The 22,889-nt window shown below is 49.3% G+C and overlaps 1 protein-coding gene across 3 annotated transcripts in view; it reads left to right on the top strand.

Moving 5' to 3' along the window:
- Ctif (cap binding complex dependent translation initiation factor) overlaps positions 1–5,355 on the top strand; it is a 253,456-nt gene extending 248,101 nt beyond the window's left edge. For all 3 annotated transcript variants that reach the window (XM_057788585.1, XM_057788586.1, XM_057788587.1), the window contains one exon: positions 1,316–5,355. In XM_057788585.1, the coding sequence (XP_057644568.1) occupies positions 1,316–1,531 (216 nt within the window). In that variant the 3' untranslated portion in view covers positions 1,532–5,355. The remainder of the gene's footprint in view (positions 1–1,315) is intronic.
- Positions 5,356–22,889: the final 17,534 nt, after the last annotated feature.

A 22,889-nucleotide genomic window follows, 5' to 3' on the forward strand; every position in this document is an offset into this window, starting at 1 on the left:
TGCCCTCTACAAATAGCCCAGAGTTACCCAGGGCAGCACACATAGAAGGGCCTCCTAGCACAGGGACCCTGCCTGTCCATGCCAGTGAGCATTTTATATGTTCAGGTGGCTCTGGCCAGGTTGCAAAGGCCACACCCCCGGAACTTTGTGCCAAGAGCCTGCACAACAACTTTGGTTGGACGGGATGGTCATCAAGTTTATGTGTCGGGCTCCAGCTGGGCACCTGCATGGTGCTTGGGGAGATTCGAGGGAAAGATAAGACAAGGTCCGTTCCTTCAAAAGGCTTCAAGGCTGCCGCTTGCACAGTGGCAGGGGAATGTATGGGGAAAGTGTACATACAGAATGTATATCCTTGAACATCAGGGGAGCGAGATCAGAATGGGTCAGAGAGCTCAGGAAAGGGGGAGCCTAGAAAAGCAGGTAGGACAAGGCCAGGGTGCAGTGCCAATGAGGGTTCAGATCATATGGAAAGGGACCCGCAGGAGTTGTTAGCCAAAGATGAGAACTTCTCCTAGCCAGGTTTTTTTTTGTTTTTGTTTTTTTTTTGTTTTGTTTTTGGTTTGTTTGGTTTTGGTTTTTGGTTTTGGTTTTTCGAGACAGGGTTTCTCTGTAGCTTTGGAGCCTGTCCTGGCACTAGCTCTTGTAGACCAGGCTGGCCTTGAACTCGCAGAGATCTGCCTGCCTCTGCCTCCCGAGTGCTGGGATTAAAGGCTTGCGCCACCACCGCCCAGCTATTTTTGTTTTTTGTTTTTTGTTTTTGTTTTTTTTTTGTCGTTCCCATCCATCCCATCCATCCCAAGATTGATGGATCTCCCAAGGTCACTTGACTGACCTTCTACTTCAGTTCATAATGTCTCTCCTAGCTATTATTACAAACGTGGGCAGAGGTCAGTTCTGGAGCTAGAGGTAGGTTTGGAGTTAGAAAGCAGACCCCATGGCCCCTCCTGTTCCACACAGACAGACATAGGTACCAATCGCTAATCTGTTTCCAGAGAAATACCTGGCAAATAGAAATGATACCTGATAGCCCGAGGGAGCAGACCATGGGGTCAAATGAGAGGCTAAGTGTAGTCAGGGAAAGCTTCTTGCAGGAGGGAAGGTTCTGGGGTAGCAGACCCAAGAGGTGAGTCCCTAGTGAGTTGATGTCAGGCCTGGCAGCAGGTAGTATCCTGGCTCTGACTATTCCTGCTTGGATCTGCATGTCCCTAGGACAGTCCAGATCTTTCTGGTTCTTGCCCTAGCCAAGGATTGGGGGGAGGGGGCGGTTCATATTATGGGGTCCGAGTCCCATCCTGACTACACTTTTTACCCACAGCTACAAAGCACAGGCCGGCTGCTGGAGGAGCAGCTGCCTGAGATGATGACGGAGCTCCTAGCCAGCGCTCGAGATAAGATGCTATGCCCCTCAGAATCCATGCTCACCCGGTCCCTGCTCCTGGAGGTCATCGAGCTCCATGCCAACAGCTGGAACCCTCTGACGCCCCCCATCACACAGTACTACAACAGGACCATCCAGAAACTGACAGCCTGACAGAGAAAGGGGCCTGGCGGGCAGCCCGTAGGCAGCTGGGGCCCTGGTCCACAGGGCCAGATGGACAGGCGAAAGGACAGGGGTGGCCCTGGTGGGAAAAAGAAATGAGCAGGGAGGCCGGCAGCAGCAGTGGCCAGTCTGGAACCAGTCACGGAGGGGATGGGATCCCTCAGAAGAGCTCCCCCGTGTCGCTCCCCAGCCTGAGCATGTGGCAGCTCACACCAAGGGAAGCATGTTTCTTTGTCCTGGTGGTCACCCGCCCTTGCTCTCCTCCCCGCCCCCCCCGCCCCCTGCCTTCCAGCCCATCCCCCATAGAGCTTTATGGGAGAAATCTCTGCCACTCCTCACTGTCTCCAGCTGCCTCTCAGCCTCCCACACCTCTGGCCACGGGCTGGGTCAGCCAGGACTGCTGAGGGCTGAAAAAGTGGGTCGAGATGGCTCTCATTGTTCCCACGTGCCGTCCGCCGCAGTCGCCAACTGGCAGCCGGCAACGTGTAGCAGATGTCTGGGAGGACAAAGGCAGGCATGGTCCCCACCAGCCGCCCACAATTGACAGCCTTTGTCAGCCCCAGAGGAGCTGGGGAAAGGGTCCCCCACCCCTTCTAACCTTTGTATTTCACCCTCCTAACTTCAATTCCTCCTACTTTCAGCCTCCAGCCCCAGGGCCTGCTGCTCCCTCCGGGCAGAGGAGGGAGTTGGGACTCCCAGCTCAGCTTGCTCCCTTTTATTTTGTTTTCCACTAGATGCTTTGAAGTCTCTCTTCTCAATGAGAATGCCCTTGATGTGATCCCACAGTCGTCGCCTTGAGGACCCCCCTGATTAGTGGGAATCAAACCTTGCCCCCTCTGTAAAGAATCTAGCCACAAACAGCTTGCCAGTAGCCAGCTAGTAATTGGAAACTTCCGCCCCATTGGGGGTCCCCACTGGAACCCCATGTTCCTGGGCCCCTGTCCACTGCTAGCTTCCAAAGGGCTGATACTGTCCCCTGGACTGCCTTAGGACCTGCCCTGGCCCCTGTTACGGCAAACGGGGCCAGAAACGATGCTGGCGAATTAAAACCAAATGCAAGTCTTGTTCCAAGCAACTGCTGGAGGAAGAGCCGCTGCTGGCTTCTTGGGTCTGGGAGCCTCATCCGCGGGCTGTGTCCTTGCCCTCACCTCATCCCAGGCAAGACCTGGAACGGCCTCCCAGACTGATGGGGAGAGGAAAGCCTTGGAGTCGTGACTGGAAGACAGTTGGTAGGTGACCAGGCAGGCAACCAGGTGGAGTTCTTCAGGCTAGCAACAAAGCTAGGGTTTCTCGAAAGGTTTTGGTCCCAGGGAGTAACCCTTCTTCTATACCGACTAGAGAGGAGGATGTGACTCAGCCCAAGAGGCTTGTCTCTGCTGTGTGGTGACTGGTGGCTGCTCTGCCTCATCTCTGGGAAGCAGGAACCCACACTTTGATGCTCCCCCAGAATATGGCTTCCCAGTGTGTTGCTTTTACTGGGATTGGTCATCCTATAGGCCATGTTGGAGGCGCTTGAGCAGTGGTTCTCAACCTGTGGGTCGAGACCCCTTTGAGGGTCAAGCAACCCTTTCATAGGGGTCTCATATCAGATATTTATATTACAATTCATAACAGTAGCAAATTACAGTTATGAAGTAGCAGTGAAATAATTTTACAGTTGGGGGTCACCCCAACAAGAGGAATTGTATTAAAGGGTCGCAGCATTAGGAAGGCTGAGAACCACTGCACTTGGGTCTTCCTGGTTCAGATCAGGCTGGCTAGAGTAAGGAAGGTTTCTCTTAATTGTTTCAAGTCTAGAAGATGAGAAGGGGATGTTGGGGTGAGGGAGTCCCCAATCTCCCTGGCTCTCCCCAACTGAAATCTGGTAAAGATGGGGCCTCAAAAGGACCTGCTGGGAAGAAGGCATAGAGGTCAATGGCCACCCCAGCTTTGATCTCTTTCCTCTCCCTCTCCTCCTTCCCATCTTTCTTTTCTCTACTTCTTGCTGCCTTGTCTCCCATTCCAGCCCTTAGGCTGAGCCTGGAGCCCAGGGACACTTGCAAGCCCCACAGGTGGTGCTGAGGGAAATGCAAGGCAGACGCGATGTGCAGAGAAGGCCCCAGGGAAACCTTGCTCTTGTAGAGTGGGGCGGCCCAGGTCCACAGGCACCTGCTCCCTGCAGTTTTGAGGAGCCATAGGTGTCCTTGCGTGGGCCTGCTTCCCAGGCGTCCCTAAGGCTGGCATGTGTGAGCATGAATGCTTGCACACGCACAAGTGTATATAAGCATCTGCTGAGCGTGAAGCAGGACCATGAGAAAGAAAGAGGCTGATGGTGGGGGTTCAAGTCACGGGAGTAGGGGAGGTCTCCTAGGCACCATATGGGGGCTCCCAAACACTGTGTAGAGGCGGAGACTGTAGCTTTGTGTGTACCGTGGACCTAATGCAGCTCCTTCTTAACGGCCTATTGGGGGGGGTCTTGCCTCAAGAGCAGCCCCTTCTAGGGCCCTGAGGACCAGTATGAAGATGCAAGATATAAATATGTATACATATATAAATATATTTTTAATTACATGTTGTGTCCTGCTGGCTCCAGACTTACCGTCTGCCTAGTTGCTCGAAAGCTCTTCCTGGTCAGTCCATCCTAATATGACACTTCTGGCTGTTTGTTTGTTTGTTTGTTTGTTTGTTTCAAATGTAGATCCCTGCTACTTTTTCAGACATGGAAAAAAAAAAAACCTTTATTTTATTTTTTAAAGAAGCAACAGTAAAGCCTAAAATCTCCAAGTCTGAGTAGCTTCCTGTAGGAGACTACTCAGGCAGGAAGTGGGGGGAAATGCAGGCACCCACGGACCCCTGACCTCTCCCCAGGCCAGAGCGTTCTCTGCCGCCAGAGGAACAGCGTATCAAAGCCCACCTCTGAATGAACGGACAGGAGGCAGAGATAGAAGATATCTGGCTGGCGCCTCTCTCGGGCTTGTGTTGTTCATCTGGCCATGGTGATCGTATACTGAGCCTTTTCAGACTCCCCTGCCTGTTGGGATGAGTTGGTCCTTGTTCTCCTCTCAAGTGGCCTGCTTGTCACTGTCCTTCTCATGAACTGGCCATATTGCCTAAGCTCTGGGACCACAGCTCCTGCAGGACTCCCAGCCTCCCTTGGACAGGGCCAGGAGCCTCACCATCAACCATGGGGAACGTGTGCCCCCTAAAACCGTCTTCATCCACACATTCTTCTTTATCCAGTCTGTAAACCTTTATGGTCTGGGAATCCTCTCGTCCATCTGTGTAAATGTAAATGTTGACCCGATTGGTATTTATTCTAATTTTTATTGTATTTTATTTTATTTTGTCTGAAGGGTTAGGGGGTGGGAAGCATACCACTGGTTGCACCCAGGGCAGCTGCAGGGATGAAGCCCACACAGCCCAGGAGCCAAGAGAAGCAGCTCCTTTGGGGCCCTCTGGGTAGCCACATCATAGGCTGTTATCTGGTGTCAGAAGCCAGCCAGTGTTCCTTGTCCCAGACACTCAGGCCTGCCCATGGCGTATGTCCCTCAGCTGCCTGATACTGCTGGGAAACCTGCCTGGGTCTTGGAGGAGGTGGGTGGGAGAGAACAGAACTCTCTCCTCTGCTCAGGACACTTGCGCCAGAAGATCTGGCACCTCACCTGAGCCAGCTGGGAACCTGACAATAGGACCCTACCTCCCCGGAGCAGGGTCTAGAGCTTCCCGCCAAAGCTATGGGCCAATCCTGCTCGCGCCATTCCTCCCCATCACCCGTATGTCCTGCTTCCCAGCTGAACCCAAACTACAAATGGGTTTAAAAAAAAAAATAAATGATACCAAAAACCAAAAGTGTCCCGCGTCTATCTTCTCTGTAACGAGCTCAGTGGTGGTAATCTTTTCCCCCAAGCTTTTTATGCCTCGGCCAGTCCAGACAGGAATCTCAGAAGAGCCTAGACTGTGAGCTGGTAAGAAGTTCTCACTGCCTGGCCACCATCCAGGGCAGGAGCAGGCTCTAGGATCCGAAGAGGTTGGGAAAGGGCTCATGCAAGATAATCCTGGCAAAAGAACGGGACATGTGTATCTAAAAGCTAGGCTCTGAGGCCAGGCCAGCGTGGTGGAATTTCCTGAAGAAAATTACTTTTGTGATAGCTTTGGTTTGCTGCAAATTTAACCAGCCTCTTGACCTGCCCCAGCCCAGGAAATGTCCCCATAGCATCTAGCAATGACTTTTTCTAAGAAGCCTAAGTTTCAACTGGGCCATGGCCGCAGATGCCTTTAATCCCAGCACTCAGGAGGCAGAAGCAGGCAGATCTCTGTGAGTTCAAGGCCAGCCTGATCTGCAGAGTGAGTTCCAGGACAGTCAGGGTTACACAGAGAAGTCCTATCTTCAATAAAAGGGTGGGGGAGGGGCAGAAGTCTCTCAGGTGGTCATATGAGCTTTTTATTCAAGTCATTAGTGAACCCGTGGAGAAGCATGGGAGCACTGCCTCTGTAACACCTCCTTGTGTAGCATCCTCCTCTTCATCCTCCCTTAGGCAGGCCCAGCCCAGGACCGTCTGGGTACCTGGAGAGGACATGTGAGACTGGCCATGGCTCAGGACTTACCTTATGCCTCCACAACGCTTCCTGAGGATGACCAGACATACAGGGCTGGGGTGAAGGAAATGATCTGATTGACTGTGAAAGAGGAGGAGGAGCAGAGGCGAGAGGTCGAAAGGAAAAGTGTTTGAAGAGGACTCCCAACCCGAGGCTTCACCCAGACTGTTCCAGGTGACAGGCCTGCTTAGAAGCGCGTAGATCACTAAGTCCCACGCAACCCACCGTGCCTACCATCCAATGAAATGTGACTCCCGTCTCTGCTGATGTGTGTGTCCTCTGTCCTGCAAAGAGCAGGTTACGATTGTCCTAGCTCTACAGAAAGGCAAAAGAAGGAAGCTTCATTTTGAACGAATCGTTTAGAACACTCACACCACAAGACCACAAGACTTACGAAGGCCCTTGGGTACTAAGGCAAAGAATGCAGACAGAAGGGGAACCATGGACAGGGAAACAGGGCTTCTAGCTCAGATGAATGCTCTCAGTTGGGCCAGTGAAGCAAGCAGACAAGTGGTTTTGACTTGCTTGGTTTTTTGTTTAGGATTTTGTGTGTGTGTGTGTGTGTGTGTGTGTGTGTGTGTGTGTGAGAGAGAGAGAGAGAGAGAGAGAGAGAGAGAGAGAGAGAGAGAGAGTGTTTTGCAGGCATGGTATGTGCAGCATGTGTTCTCCTGGTGCTTGCAGAGGTCAGAAGAAGGCATCAGCTCTCCTGGAACTGGAGTTATGAGTGGAGCTACTAGTGACAAAGGCTCTTAGCTGCTAAGCATCTCTGCAGCTCCTTGTTTTTGTTGGTTTTTGTTGTCTGCTTGTGTGTGGGAGTTATGTGTCTGTGTTTGTGAGTGTGTCTGTGTGATATACATGTGTGTGTCTGTGTGTATCTATGAGTGCACATGCGTGTGTGTCTATGTGTATGAATATGTGTACATGTGTGTATCTGTGTGTCTGTGTCTGGTGTGTATGAGTATGTGTGTATGTCTCTGTGCCTGTGTATGTGTACTTGCTTGCTTGCTTCAGTGCATGTGTGGAAGTCAAAAGACAACTTTGTGGTGTCTGTTCTTCCTTTTCATCTTTACGGTTCTGGGACTTGAACTCAGGTTACCAGGGTTACACCGGAAGCACCTCTCCCTACTGAGCCATCTTGCCAGCCCTTTTTGAATTTTTTTGTGGGGCTGGATATGGAACCCAAAGCCTCATGAAGCTTTAGCACTGAGCTGGACTCCATCCCAGTTAAGTGGTTCTGACTCCCGTTTTACAGATGAGCCAGGGCAACTGGTACAAGTGCCAGGTCCAGCCTGAGAGCCAAGTGCCCTTTACCATAGCCCAGAAGGCCGGCTGTCATTCTGCCACACCCCCTTGTCCCCATAGAGGCCAGTCACTCAGACAAAGGCAGCTAGCTGCCTGCTGAAACGGGGCCAGAGCCGGTTCCCCACACGTCCCTCTAGGCTGATGGAGACCAGGGCCATCTGGGCTTTCTGCGTAGGTGTGGGAGGAGCTTTTGAAGCCTGGGTCCATCGTATATGCATGGTGTGTCCTGCTGGGTCCCAGTCTCCAAAGGCCAGTGGCTCTCAGGTGGGCAGGAGAGGAGAGAGTCCTTGTGGGGTGGATGCTTCAAGGGTGAGGTCAGTACCCAATTGCTAGAAATGGTTTCAAATTTTGTTCTGAAACAGGACACACCCACACAGTTAACTTCCAGAATCCTGACAGTAGAGAACCTTTTTTCTGGCTAAGAGTGTCCAGTAAGACCCAGAAGTTCAAAAGAATATATACCCGGGCTCAGGGTTGTCTATGACATTTATAGGACCTAAGCACGTTTTCTTCATAGGCCTGCCCACTCTTTCTGGGAAGTGTGTGTGTGTGTGTGTGTGTGTGTGTGTGTCTGTGTAAACTGGATTTTATGGCTATGTTAGTATAAAGATAAATATACCAGTATTTATTAAAATATTTTCTTTAACCTAAAAATTAAGTTTTCATTCTAATTTTAAAAGAAACCATTTTATGGGCACCATGAGGGAGCCTCTCTTCATCCATCTGAGTTACTATAACAGAGCACCATAGAACTGGGCGGCTTATGACAATAGGAGTTTAGTTCTGGCAGTTGCTAAGGCAGGCGGTATGAGGCAGAGGTGCCGGCATGGCGGCTCTTGAGGACTCTTCTGACTGCATACTACCAACTTCCCAGTGCATCCACAGAGACAGAAACAAGGGCTTTTATAAGGACACTAACTCCATTCTTAAAGGGTCTACTCTTGGGACATAATTGCCCCTCCCCCAAGATACCCATCCAATGCTACCATACCAAAGGGTTAGAATTCCAACATAATTAGGACTAGGCCTTCAGGTCATAGCAAGCTATTATGGTGCCTGAAGGTATACCAGCCCTGTGTAGGTAAACTCCCTGAGCTAGGGGCCACGCCTTTCCTGGATGCCCATTGGTTTTAGGAGGACTTAGAGCAGGGAGAGAGTTAAGAGAGCAGCTCAGAGTAGCCACATAAGGAAGGCAGTATTCCCACACGTGGGTCTCCATCCCCATCAATCTCTTCATTTACTGAGCACTCCTGTATCCTAGGCATGGTCCTGTGCACTCACAATCTTAGGTGACTCGTAGAAACATCCAGACTATGGGTATGATTAGCTCTGGAGGACGGATGACTACAGCCAGGTTCCCACAGCCCCACCCCACCCCCCATGCATAGAGGGTTCTATGCATGATGAACTCAGCCACCGAAATTCCTGCTTCTAAGACCCATTACCTGCCCCCAGGACTTTCCAATTACTTTCACCTCCCAGACCACAGCCATTCACCCACAAGCCTGGCCCAATTGCTGGATGCCCTGTGCAAAGACAATGGTATACCTGTGATAAAGAATCAATGCATCACTCAGGGCCTCAGGTCACACCACCAGGCTTGCCCAGCCTAGGGAGAAAAGACAGTCCCTCCCTACCAGGTGACAAGCCAGGGGGAATCCCAACACCCATCAGGGCTGCATGAGAAAAACCAGCTAGAAAGCTGAGCACAGACTTCTACTATTGCACTATTAACCCAAGTGCTGCTGAGGCCATTGGCAGCTGAGTTTCCTTAAAGGGGCACAGAACCCTGTAGTCCCATCCTCCCCAACGGGCTTACTCCGGACGGGCCAGCAGTGGCAAGTTCCACAGCAGACATTCGACACCTGCACAGTTTAACTCAGGCCACAGAAGCCTCAGTCCTGCGAATTGCCAATGTGATTTGGAGGCACTTTGGGGAATGTCTAATTCAGTCTTCCTGCCTCGGCCTCCTGAGTGCTGGGGTTAGAGGTGTGTGCCACCATGTCTGGCTTCAGCGTTTCCTTGTTAAATGTAAGACTGTGCACAGGGCTTCAGAAGAGCATCCCTCGAAGGTGACTTGAAAGGGGGCGTATGGGATCCACAGCCTGTTCTTCACACATGGGAGCAGAGTCCCTAGGAACTAGCTCTGCTCACTGGGAGGCATCATGCCTAAGGTTCTAGAAACTTCATTTAGCCCTTATTCCTCACATCAGGATACAACACAGCCAGCCCACTCCAGCCCCTCAGCTCCCAAGGCACAGCAAGGGCTCTGGTTGGGGCTCTTGGCTCCTCCTGTGATCCCACAGAACACACAGGCCACCAAGTAACTCCAAGGTGAATACAATGGGGCCCAATCAGGGACAGGCATGTACTTGGTACAGTCTCAGCCTAGAGGTTGACAAGGGACAGGAAGGGCGGCACCACAGACAGAAAAGAAAGGCCCTAGGGTTTATTGTGGGTAACTCCTGCCATGGGACTCTAGGTAACGAGCAAGTGAAAGCTCCAGGTCTCTGTCGCCCGTTTCGCTGTCGGTGCTCCCAAAGCTGTGGACAAACAGCAGGGTTGCTCCTTGTTGGCCCAGAAGAGACCCCAAATTCAGAGATCTGAGCCTTCCCATAGCACACAGGAACCATCAAAAGGGCGAGAGAAGCAGCCAGGAGTTAGTTAACTCTCCAGGTAGGAGACCTCTTGACTGGAAAGGAAGACAACCAAGGCGTTGGAGTCTGTGGGCTCTGATCTTCACACTGGCTAACTGTGTGAACCCTCTCTTTCCAAGACACCAGGCACTGTCCACTGGGAGCTGATCATGTGATTAACATAACTCTTTAAACTATGAAGCTTTTTTTTAAAGCTTTTCATTGGAATATCTCCATGGGGGTCATTGGCACCCCAATTTCTGACACCCCACGTTTCACTCTTTCTTGTTGGCCCGGGATCATTTTCAAAGCACTAACTAGTAGAGTGCGCTATAACCCAGGGTTAGCCCCAGAGATTACCAAGGTCTGCCCCTCCTGCTCTGCTGGCTGAATTACTAGATCTTTGTTTTACACTTCTGCCTCTTCTCTTGTCCTAATGCTCTTATTAGCATTGTCATGGTTGTGGCCTGAAAAATGAAGCCATCGAGCTGGTCAGAACCATTTGTCAAGGGGCACACAGGCCCTTGGCGAGGGCCCCGGGAGCATTCTGACCAAGGCCACGAGCTTTGCAGCAGAAATGGACGTTTTTGTCATGGCGATGGTTGTTTGAAACAAGGTCTCACTCTGTGGCCCATGCTGCCTCAAATTTCAGGTTTTTCTCTTAGCTTCCCCAGTGCTAGGAACATAGACCACCACACCCTGTTGTGTGAACTGATGGTTTTAACAGCTAATTCACCTACTTAGAAGCATTTTTGCCTGGTTTCTGATCCCTGATGAGTTCTCAGAATGTGGGATCCACTCAGAATTGGAGTCCTATTACTGGGTGTGACTAGGAAGGTCGTGAGGCTGGTGAGTGGGCTGAGCTGCTTCTCCCAAGAGGAAGATAAGACTCACAGCCCTGGTGTGGACAAGGACCGGTGAATCAAGATGAATCTTGGGACTGCTGACTTGAGCAACAGCCTCATGGTCACACTTTATCTGTTCCCTCATCAGAGCATGAGCAAGAGGGCCCTTAGGTCCCGGGGATGCGTGCAAAGAGTTGTTGCAAAAAGTTACTGGTTGTCAGCCAGCAGAACTGAATCCATCCCTGACTCCATGTTAGCCAGTTAGTTTATGAGAACCATGCTTCCTTTGGTTCAGGTTTTTGCTTGCTTGCTTGCTTGCTTGCTTGCTTGCTTGCTTGCTTGCTTGCTTCCTTGCTTGCTTGCTTGCTTGCTTGCTTGCTTGCTTGCTTGCAGACACGATCTGGCTATGCAGCCCAAGTTGGCCTCAAACTTGAGATCTGTCTGCCTCCTGCCTCCTGAAATTGCAGGTTTGGGCCATCACGTTGGGTGAGCGTTTCTTCATTACGGTCTAGTTTCCCAACTGCCAGAGGAGGTTAAAGTATTGTTGCTTTTCAAGCTGTGTTCTGAGACCCTCTAGTCACCTCTGCTAATCTGGGGGAAGGGTTGCTCTGCCCAAACCACTTTGGCCCCCTCAGCCTCTCACACCCCATCTGATCTCCCTTGGACTGCTCCCTCAATGCGCTGGGTTTGTACTTACACTGACCCACCTAGGAAGGCTTCGAAATTTCAAGTTAGTTAGCTAAGATCCTCCAGGCCTTCTGGAAAAGGCCTTCTAATAAAGACAGCCTACACAAGCAGTGTTCTTCTGAGAGTGAAGGGCCTCAGGTAGCCCTTGTCCTGCAGGTCCCACTCAGAAGGCAGGGACACGGCCAGGAGGACGCATGCAGAACTATACTGGGAAGGACCAATGGCACTGGCTGCAGAGGGCCAGAATCTGGCTAGTGCCTCCTCTGGCATCCTCACGTGTCTCTGGGTCTCTTTTATTTTCCTCTCTCTTCCTCACCTGCTTTCTGTCTCTGGCTACATCCTAACATTCTTGTGACAATCATCTGAAGGCTTTTCCTCTAAGAGAGCCCAGGAGGAAAAGAAGGGCCAAGGTGAGACCCACCAAGGACATGGGCAGCATGTCCTTGTTCTCTGCCTCTCCAGAGGGACGGGCTGCCCAGTTCAGCACTAATCCTCACCTGCTTATGGCCCCTCTTCACTCTGGGATTGAGAAAAGCCCCCACCCCAGTCTGCTGGCCGAAGCCTGGGACCCTCTTCTACCAGGACTCCACCAGGCTGGGCCCAGCTTGGCTCCCCGCCTGGGCTGCCGTATTGATTCTTTTGGCTCCTTTTTGCTGGGGATATCAATCTAGCGGGTTCCCGGGATGGCTGTGTTTTAACCTCTCACCCTGGTCTAGACTCTGTCGGCTCCTGCTATCCCTCAGCCAGGAGGAGATGGAGGCCCCGGGGCCTCTTGGGCAGGCTCTGGAGCCAGCGGATTTCCAGGAACCGAAGCTGGGATCGCCTGGCGGCTCCGCAGCCCGCCAACCTGCCTCTCTCCAAACCAGCCGGTGAATTATTAAAGATGCAATTTCCTCTCATCTTTCCAGTAAAATTGCTCCCCGGATCGTGCGTTGCTGCCTTCCTGTCACTGGCCAGCTGGGGTCTTGGCAGAACTGTCATTCACCCCAGAGTAGGGCGTAGGGAATTGGGAGTCTTAGAGTATCGGTGCCTACTGTTTCAGGGCATCAGAGAAGGAAGCTCAGAGATATTCCGCCGCCAGTCCACGGTAGCTCAGCAAGCTACCAGCAGAGCTGGGCTGTGACCCTGTGTTCCAAGCAGGGCTTCATCTCCCCTGTCCCAGCGAAGCCTGGAGAGTCCCCACGCTGTTGCTCAGGGCTACTGGCACACACGCTCCCTGGTGAGAGTAGTTGGGTCAAGTTCCCTGTGTATTGATCTTGTCTCCAAGTGTGATTTACAATCTTTGCTTCTTATTTACCACCAGGTCCCCCACAGCAGCCGCTTAGCTAGGTAAAGCCGTCATGGTTAGTGCCCTCTTGTCGGTATTTATTGTTTTGGGTTTTGCTGTTTACTGTTGATGGTCATAATGGGGATGGGGGGCTGGGAGAAGCAGCTCCACGTATGTTCTCTGTGACTACATGGCCGTGTTCCCAAGTACTTCTTAAAGCCATGCTCCCTGCTGGCTTTCCCAAGATACCAGTCCTTGGGGATTCCCAAAGGAGGTCTAACCTCCTCTTCAGCCAATGCCATAGTGTTAGAAGGTGTTAGGAGGGTGTGGGAGTCTCAGAAGGATATATTGATGTCTGTGGAGACAGTGTGGCTCTGAGCTGACACTCCAAACACTTTTGGCCCCTAGGTTCAGGGGTCAAAGTCTGCTCAAGCACCAATTCTCTCAACTGAGGCAGGCCAAACCCAAAGGGGTCTTTGAGGTGACAACTGCCCTCCATTCAACTTGGCCTCAGTCCCTTACCTCAGTCCCATCCCCAGTGGAGAGCAGGTCCCATGCTCCACCACAGGAAAACTCTTGCCAGAGTGGCTCAAACTTGAGCGGGCAAAGCTGTGGCCGCCAAGACTCTCTGTGCACATGCCCATGGAAGAAAGTTATTTCAGGTCTCACTAGGGTTTTCCAGGTGTGCTGGCTAGTTTTATGTCAACTTGACACAATCTCCAGTCATCTGAGAGGAGGGAACCCCAACTGAGAAAGTGCCTTGGTGAGATCCGGATGTAGGCAAGCCTGTAGGACATTTTCTTAATTAGTGATTGATGGGAAGAGCCCAGCCCATGGTGGGTGGTGTCTTCCCTGGCCTGGCAGTCCTGGGATCTATAAGAAAACAGGCTAAGCAAGTCAGGGGAAGCAAGTCAGTAAGCAGCACCCTTCCATGGCCTCTGCATCAGCTCCTGCCTCCAGGTCCCTGACCTGCTTGAGTTCCTGTCCTGACTTCATTCACTGATGAACAGTGCTGTGAAAGTGTAAACCAAATAAACCCTTTCCTCCCCAACTTTGCTTTGTTCATGGTGTTTCTTCACAGTCCTAACAACCCTAACTAGGGTAGCTGGGGTTCGGTTCTGGACGAGTTTATTGGCCCTTGCCCAGACTTGCTCCTCCCTGGCTGCTACCCCCACTCCCATCACTAGCCTCATAGTCCTGGCCTCTTCTCTCTCCCACAAACCGTGCTTCCCATTAACCTCCTGCAGAAGACAGCATGTCCAGAGAAGGCCTCCCTGTGCCTAGGCTCCTTGTCCTCCATGAGGGGTAGTGTGGTGCTGTGGTTAGGATGCTGGCCCTCACTGGTCGAGCGGGCCACTTCAGGCAGACGAACAAACTTCTGCATTCCTTTCTCACCCTCGTCTGCAAAGGGGTGCTCATGACGCAGCAGCGGTTTGAGCTGCACGCTGTGAATGTGAAAGTAGTCACCTCTACATACAACTCTAGAAAATGGAAAGAAGCCAATGGCGGCAGAAAATTGGTCAGTGGTCGCCTGGGGATGGGACAAGCAGCAGGCAGAAGAGTAGAAAGGAAATCTGAGCAGGGCACTGGTGGTGCACACCTTTAATCCCAGCACTCCAGAGGCAGAGGCAGAGGCAGGTGGATCTCTGATTTGGAAGCCAGCCTGGTCTACATATCAACTTCTAGGGCATCTAGGGCTACACAAAGAAACACTGTCACAAAAAGAAATAAGAAGAGGAGGAGGAAGAATAAATAGATTTGTTCATTCTTTTAACTGTAGCGATGGTTTTAAAGATTTCTATGTATCAAAACATATCATATTATATCATTCATTTTTCCTTTTATTGGCATATGTCAATTGTGCAAAATAATGGATTTCCAGCTACGAAGATGGCTCAGCAAGTAAGGATACTTTCTGAGTTCAAATAGCCAGAAGCCATGGGAAAAAACTGGACATGGAGCACATGTGTCTATAACCCCAGTGTTGTGGGGAGGGGACAAGAGGATCACTGAGATTTGCCAACTGTAAGGCTAACTCCAGATTTAGTAAGAATTCCTGTCTCAAGAGAATTAGGCAGACAGTGGGAGAGAGAGGGACACCTGACACCCTCCTCTGGCCTTCATAGACAAGCATGTCTACCTCCAGACACACACACACACACACACACACAAATAGGTTTCATTGTGATATTTTTATACATTGTGTACTTCAAATATGTGCAATTTATTGTATGCCAATCATATCTCAAAAAGCCAGACCTATGTGAATAAGAAGAGCTATGGGACCGTTGCTTACAGTCCCTGCTGCTGCCCGTCCTTCTCCTCCTCCTCTCCTGAGCATGAACTCCCTAGGGTTCCCAACAGCTTCCAGGCTGCCAGTGCTGTGTCTTGTTAGCCACATGTGTGCATGTCACCAGACTCTGGGATTCTTCCGGAGAATCATTAAATTGCCACTGTCTCAGCCTGGCTACATTCCCAATCATCACAGCTGCCCACTTCCAGCAATTAAAGGGTTAAAGCCAGGCCAGCAAGTGCCTCTGGTGGGTTGGTCCTGCATGTGAAATGCTTTAAAAGTCAGGGACTTTTAAGCTACTTCCATCTATGCCCTGGCCACAATTGTCCCAGTAACCTTGGCTAACTGGCAAAGTCTGAAGTCCAAAGTCTCAGTGTCTAGTAATGTCACTATCTCTGAGCCTGGCCACAGCTCAACTGGGGAAACTCAGCCCCAGAGGACATTGGAGATTCTCAGAGATGTCCTAGCCTGTATCTTCTAGGAACACTGCTCTACCACCCTCCCCAGGAGCCATGATGGAGCAGGGCAACACTTGGCATGGTATTGAAGGCCTACAATGCATACCTAGGGAAAGGTTATAATAGGGTTTTCTTGACTTCGGTTGTATATTGAAATGCTCCAAGGTCTTGAGGAGACAGGAGCAGGGAAGAACACTTTTTACAGAACAGAGAGGTGTGACTCCATGTCATAAACTGACCTGGGGACAGTGGTCAATGGTGAGACAGTCTAGACAGGGGTCTGGGTCCTCCTGGTTTCTGATTTTCTCAAAATATCTTGCCTGTTTGAGTATGGAGTCTTCCTTCTATCCTTCTCTATGATATATCCCCTCTGTCTAGGTCTTGCAAAACTTCCCCCTAAAATCAACACCTCATGCTAGAGTTGTCCTTGACCCTTCCTTTGTGCCCTGGAACAAGAGTGTCCTACCTTCCTGAGACTTCCCCACGATGGGGAAGACCCAGTAGCCTCAGGCTGGGTCTGTCAGAATGAATGATGGTCTACAAAGCCCTGTGTAGGAAATGACCTTGTCATGGCCTGACTGTCAGGGCTGACCACCAGGGAACAAGACCGAGAATGCCTAAGCCAAGAAGCCGCTGGTTATCTCAGACTCCTGAGAGAGCCAGGCAGGATGGACTTAACCATGTAAAAGAACGAGGGGGAAAATATGTGAGAGAGAATTCTGTACGTGAGAGAGAATTCTGTGTGTGAGAGAGAATTCTGTGTGTGAGAGAGAATTCTGTACGTGAGAGAGAATTCTGTGTGAGAGAGAGAATTCTGCGTGTGAGAGAGAACTCTTAGAATCCTGTGTGAGAGAGAGGAAGAATGACGTTTGTGGGTGTATCTAAGAAACAAAGTAACCGTGAGAATTTTATGGGCTGAAAGAAGTGTTAGTGAACTTTGAACTTTGAAACAATGTTTATGAATAAGTGTCCCTCACTGCAGGTTTGTTTTGGGGGTGTTCATGCTGCCTCTGGACTGTCAGAGCCGCCTCCCATATAGTCCCTGGGACCAGAGAGAGACCTGGAGCAGGCTGTGGTGCAGGAGAAGGTCCCCCATAACTTCTTTTGGAGGGATTTGAGGCTCCTTTCTGTCATCCACCATATCAAAGTGGTGATGTGGAGCTTAGAACTCCCACCTGCTGACCTGCCAACCCTGGGCCTCACTTGGTGGTCTCAGAAACAGGAGACTCACAAATATGTCACTCAGCTGATAGGATGACTTTCCTATCAGCAGCTAAGGGGCTCAGAAATCCCTCTGGCAAGTGACAGCCACCTCAACATTGAAGATCTGTGGAGAATTCCTTGGAGCACTCTAGACACTGGCCCCATCCATGGTCAGGCCAGGCAAGATGAGGCAGCAGCTCTCATGCTCAGGCCTTTAGGCCTTTTGAGGGTCTCAGGGCTCTCTGAGAAACTGAGAAAAGCATGGGTCCTTTTTCTAAAGAAATGATTCCACACTTGTAGAGGTCTCCTCTAATTTTGGAAGCTTCCTGCATTCATTTCTTAGTTCATTGTGGGTCTCCAGGCCCCAGGAACAAGCAACAGAGCCGCTGGTGCCAAGTTAGCCTGAAATTGCCTGAAAGTCCCCATCCTCCATCCCAGATGACCCGGAGCTCAATTTATTGAAAACAAGGTAGAAGCACGTGCCTGTGATCTCAAGAAGCAGACAGACAGGAAGATAGAGAGCTATAAGCCAGCCTGGGCTACATGGTAAGACCATCTTCAGATAGATAGACAGATGATAGATAGGTAGATACATAGATAGAGAAAAACAATAAGGAGAAGGAATATTTCAAATATCTTCAAAGAAAGATGGTTAGATGTTTAGGTTATCTTTGGCTAAATAGCAAATTTGAGGCCAGCCTGGGTTACAAGAAACACTATCTTGAAAAAACTACAAGTTAGAAACAGGTGAGCTGCTGGGCCTGATGGCACAAGCCTTTAATCCCAGCACTCGGAAGGCAGGCAGTTTGCTGTGAGTACGAGGCCAGCCTGATCTACAGAGTGAGTTCCAGAACAGCCAGAGATACACAGAGAATCCCTGTCTCAAAAAACAAAACAAACAAAAAAAGATCAGCCTTCACAAAGGTTTCTCATATAGAATTCAACTGAACTGACTTCCTTCTTTCTCCCTTCCAGAAGCAAAACAGTAAACCTCTATGCCATTCAGGATCTTAGCTGTGTCTCTGACTTTTCCATGTCAGTAAAATGTACCAGGTCTACCAATCAACAAGACTGTATGAGTGACACCAGGAAGCAAAAATAAATAAATAAATAAATAAATAAATAAATAAATAAATAGCAGATAGTGATAGTTGGCATATCCAGATATTGGTATTTAAAATAATAGACTTTATAATAATTGATTCATATGTTAAGAGGATATAGAAGATAAAGAATTTGAAAAGAACTGGAAACCAGCCAGACACGGTGACGCACACCTTTAATCCCAGCACTCAGGAGGCAGGGGAAGGTGGATCTGTGAGTTTGAGGTTCCCTGGTCGACAAAGCAAATTTTAGAACAGTCAGGGCTACACAGAGAAACTTTGTCTTGAAATAAATATAACTAAAAAGAACTGGAAACCTTCAAAGTTATCAAATGGAACTGTAGAAATGAAAACATAATCATAATATAATGGATATGTTATTCAACAAATTAGATGAAGCTAAGTGGGGATTAGGAAACTGGAAAGCAGGGTAATATAAAATAAGAAGCACTTGAAATGCAGGGGAAAATACAGACATAAATGCATGGTCATATTAGAAAAACCCCAGTTTATTCTTGTACAGCCTCATCGTGTAATGTGTGTGTACTGTATGTAATGATGAACCCTGTATAATAAAGAGTACGGTGTACTTAGGACATTGTACTGCACAAAAGCTAAAGAGCCCAGCAGTTTCAGGTACTACCTGTGCTGGTGTTACAGCTCCACGGTGAATCAAACAGGGCAAGAGAATGGGCTTTAGACTGCAGCTGCGTAGACTCCTGCACCCTGGTAGACTCCTGCACCTTTCTCCTGGACTAAGCCATGGGCTCTCTGAACTGGTTTTCTCAGCTTTAAGAAAAGAGGGAAATGGTGCAGTGTCATCATGAGGATACAGCAGGTGTGTGGTCCAGATACCAGGCACTGCCTAAAGGATTGTGGGGGACAAATGGCCAGACTCAGGAGAAGCAGGCTCTACTGTCTCTCCACCATAGAACTGTCTCTGCTCTTGCTTTCCGGTCCTCCATCTCACCTTAGCAAACCAAGATCTGCCTCCCCCCACTTCCCCTGCGGATGTTGTGTGACTTCTCCTGGGAAGACACAAACAAACATCTGGTCGCTACAGATAGGGCACTGGAAGACAGACCAAGAAATGATCACACCCAAGTCCAGTCTTTTATTGGGGTTGCATAAAGGAGCATGTGCGATTCAAAGGAAGCTGAATCACCAAAAAAAGAAAAACAAACAAACAAACAAACAAACAAAAGCAGTATGAGTGACGACTTCGGTTCTGTGAGACAAAGTGGTGTTCTGGTTCTTACAGGTCTCTTGAAGGAGAGAGCAGAGGGTTCCTGTTATCTGGCCTACATGCTGCAAGTCACAAGGCAGGAAGAGCCTAGATATAATTCAAGGTTGTCTTAAGCCTGGGCATCAGAGGGAGCTGGGTTTTGCTCGCAGCTGCTAAGGGGAGGGGACTCTGAGAACGGCAAGGTCATAGCAGCTCTCTGTAGCTGGCCTTGAGAGACTGGGGGGGTGGCCTGATCTGGGGGAGCAAAAGAAGGCCAGCTAGAGGATCTGTGGATCTAACACCCATAGCTTGCCTCCACTACTTCAAATCACTTCTACAGAGCCTTGCGTGTTACCATCACTGTTGGTTTGAATCTAGAAGTAGCAATACTCAGAGTTGCGATTTCAAAGTGAAGTGTTTTCCATAGGCTCCTAGTTTGAAAACTTGGCCCCCACTTGGTGGCACTGTTTTGGGAGGTTCTGGAGATTTGGGGAGATGAGAGGGCCTAGCTGAAGGAAGTGGGTCTCTAAGGGAGTATCCCGGGGATATAGTATCCCTGAGCCCTTCCTCTTGCTCTCTCTCCTTCCGGGCCCACCAAAATGTGAACTCATGAGGTTACTTCTCCATGCCCGCCCCTGCCATGACAGATTGAACCCTTTGAAACTGTGAGTCAAATCAATCTTCTCTTCTTTAAGTGACCCATGCCAGGTGATCCAGACCCTGCGATGGAAAAGTGACCAAGAACACAGACCCATGGAATGTCTTAACCCTTGAGTTGCCAACAAAGGTGCCGAGGAAGAACAAGACCTCACTCTAGTGGGTTTAGAAAGAGATCTACAGAAGCAAGCATAAAACTCACCTGAGTTGTTAAGTGTACCTAGGACAGATAAAAAGGGTCAAGAGAGAAGGACTATTTTTCAGGTCACTAAGGTCTCTGTGGTAAGGTAACATTCAAAGCCCTGAAGGAGAGGGTGGTAAGAGCCATGAGGATATATGGGTGTGTGTATGTGTGTTTGCGCTTGCGCGCGCGCGTGTGCATATGTGTGTGTGTGTGTGTGTGTGAGAAGGAAAGGGTGGTGAGAGCCATGAGGAAATGGGTGGTGGTCCTTTTAGAGCCTTCAGAAGAGAATTTATTATGCTTGACAAAGTAGGAGATTATGTTTGTGTTTATTTGGTTTCAAAAGCAAATTGTCTCTTGTGATTTAATAATATAAATCAAAGCTTTAAGATAGGCATTCTCGGACCCACAAGTCTACTTAGGAATTCAGCCACTGGAAAAATAATGTATACATGTATTTTTGTATAAGATATTGGTTAAGGAAATCTTTTTAAAAAGGAAATAAAGATAAATGTTCAACAGTGAGGAAATGGTTAATTTAGTTACGATCACCCAGACTATTCAAAGGTGTGTTACCTTATCAGTCTTTGGCTAAGGTCAAGTACAACACCAAAGCCATAGGGAAGTGTTCACTACCAATTGTTAAGTCATAATCTATACCTAATAAAATGCCATTTTGTAAAGGAAAACTATATTGATGTGTAGAACATATAAACATCAAATTGTGGGCACTAATTATCAATAAATTATAAAATTATGGTTAATTTTTGGAAGCTTTCTTAAAAGTTTTTTTAACACTTTTTAACTTTTAATTATGTTTCATATGTATGTGGGGCATATACACATGATGGCGGTGCCTGGAGAGGTCCGAGGTACAGGCCCCCCTGGAGTACAGGTGGTTGTCTGCTACCTGATACAGATGTTAGAAGCTGGACTCGAGTCCTCTGCAAGAGCAGCAAAGCTCTTAACCTCTGAGCCATCTCTCCGGCCCCTTAAAGTAATTTTCTTTTTGTATTTTCCCTGCTTCTCCTTTCTTTTTCTTTTTCTTTTTCTTTTTCTTTTCTTTTCTTTTCTTTTTTTTTGTGTGTGTCTTTTGTCTAAGGCTTTTGTACTGAGTACATATGATATTAATTCTTAACTTATGAATATTGTCAAAAGGCCAGATGTTGGGGATCCCTTTTGTAAACCCAGCACTCAGGAGGCAGGAGGATCCAGAGTCCAAGGTCAGCCTGGCCTAGATACCCAGACTGGGTCTCAAAGACAAACAACAACCAAGTAATTGATACACCTAACCCTTTCCAACACAACCACTCACTCAGCGAGTCGGCATTTGACAGCCCCTTGTGCCGTGTGCTGGGATGGTCACTGTCAGTAACACTTTCGTGTTGGGGAAAGGGCCATGAGAGGGAGGTTGAAGGTATCGGCTGCCTCTGTTTGGATGGTGGAGAGACAGGACAGTCTGAGCTACGGTCACCAAGTACAGTGGGAGGAAGAGGGGTATGAGGAGAGCATGAACTCTGGGGGACAGCACAGAACATGGCGTCCCCTTGGAGGTGTCTGCTCACGTGCCAAGACCAGCAGGGAAGCATGGAGGAGCTACGATTACTAAGATTGGAGAATGATCATCCATGTGAGGTTCCCAAGACCCTGGTGACAGAACCCACATCCCAAGGAACAGAGAATGGCCAGAAAATCGGCCCACAGAGGTAAGGAGGAGGCAGTTAAAGAACATGGCCTGCTGGGGTAGAGCTTCACAGATAGCTGAGGCTCGCTCCTTGAGGAGGAGTGGGAAAGATGGCTGGAGAAAGCCATTAGAAGCAAGCATGGTGCCTGCCCCTCCTAGTTCTGAGGTAACTCTGGGAGAGAAGAGATGTGCTTTGCCAGACTGACTCCAGGAACAGCAAAGTCTTCAGGGAGCACCAGCCACACAAGAGTTGAGCCACAAGTCCTTAGAGGTCACCTAGAACAAAGAAGAGTTTGTGTATTGTCCCTGGCAGACTTGGGAGATCTGCCCAAAAATGTGGAACTCTGATTTCCTGTCCTCCCAAGCTAAGGCCATGCTCACGGGGCCTTCTATGCAGGCTATGCTAAGCAGCCATCGGGCCGCCTTGGCCCTAGTGGCATGACATTCTCCCTTCCTAAGCATTCCATTGTGTTTTAAAGCAGGGTTGTACTTGTTAAAAGAGTAAATTTAGCTTTTATTGGGAGAAGCAGCGGGGTTTGGTCAGGGAGGATGAGGCGGGACCTTAGGTGCCATGGCAACCTCAGTCTGTTAGGACAAGATTGGAAAGATGCTAATCCTGGACACCTTTACTTCCTCGTCTGCTTCCACCTTTCCGTGTCATCTCTCATTGTCAAGCAGGAGCCAAAGGCACAAGATGAGAGAGAGGAGACAAGCGAGACCCCATCTCTGCCAGTTCCTCTCTGGCTTCACGTGGGAAATGGGTGGAGTGGCCAACAATGCTTTCTCAGAGAAGGAAGAGAGGAAACTGTCTCAAGGCTGTCCAGAAGTATTTGCCCCTTTATGTATCCTAAAGAGTGGATGAGGGCTGGAGAGATGGCTCAGCGGTTAAGAGCACTGGCTGCTCTTCTAGAGGTCCTGAGTTCAATTCCCAGCAACCACATGGTGGCTCACAACCATCTGTAATGAGATCTGGCACTCTCCTCTGGTGTGGGAGCATACATGGAGGCAAAATGTTGTATACATAATAAATAAATAAATCTTTAAAAAAAAAAGATTGGGCGAGATAAGAACGGAGTTTGGGTTCTCTGACAGCAGAGGTTTTCAACTTTCCTAATGCTGAAACCCTTTATTACAGTTCCTCAGGTGGTGGTGACCCCCATAAAATTATGTCATTGCTACTTCATACCTGTAATTTTGCTACTGTTAGGACTCATAATGTAAATATCTAGTATA

Source organism: Chionomys nivalis, chromosome 14, assembly GCF_950005125.1.
Source record: "Chionomys nivalis chromosome 14, mChiNiv1.1, whole genome shotgun sequence".
In the NCBI taxonomy this organism is placed as follows: Eukaryota; Metazoa; Chordata; class Mammalia; order Rodentia; family Cricetidae; genus Chionomys; species Chionomys nivalis.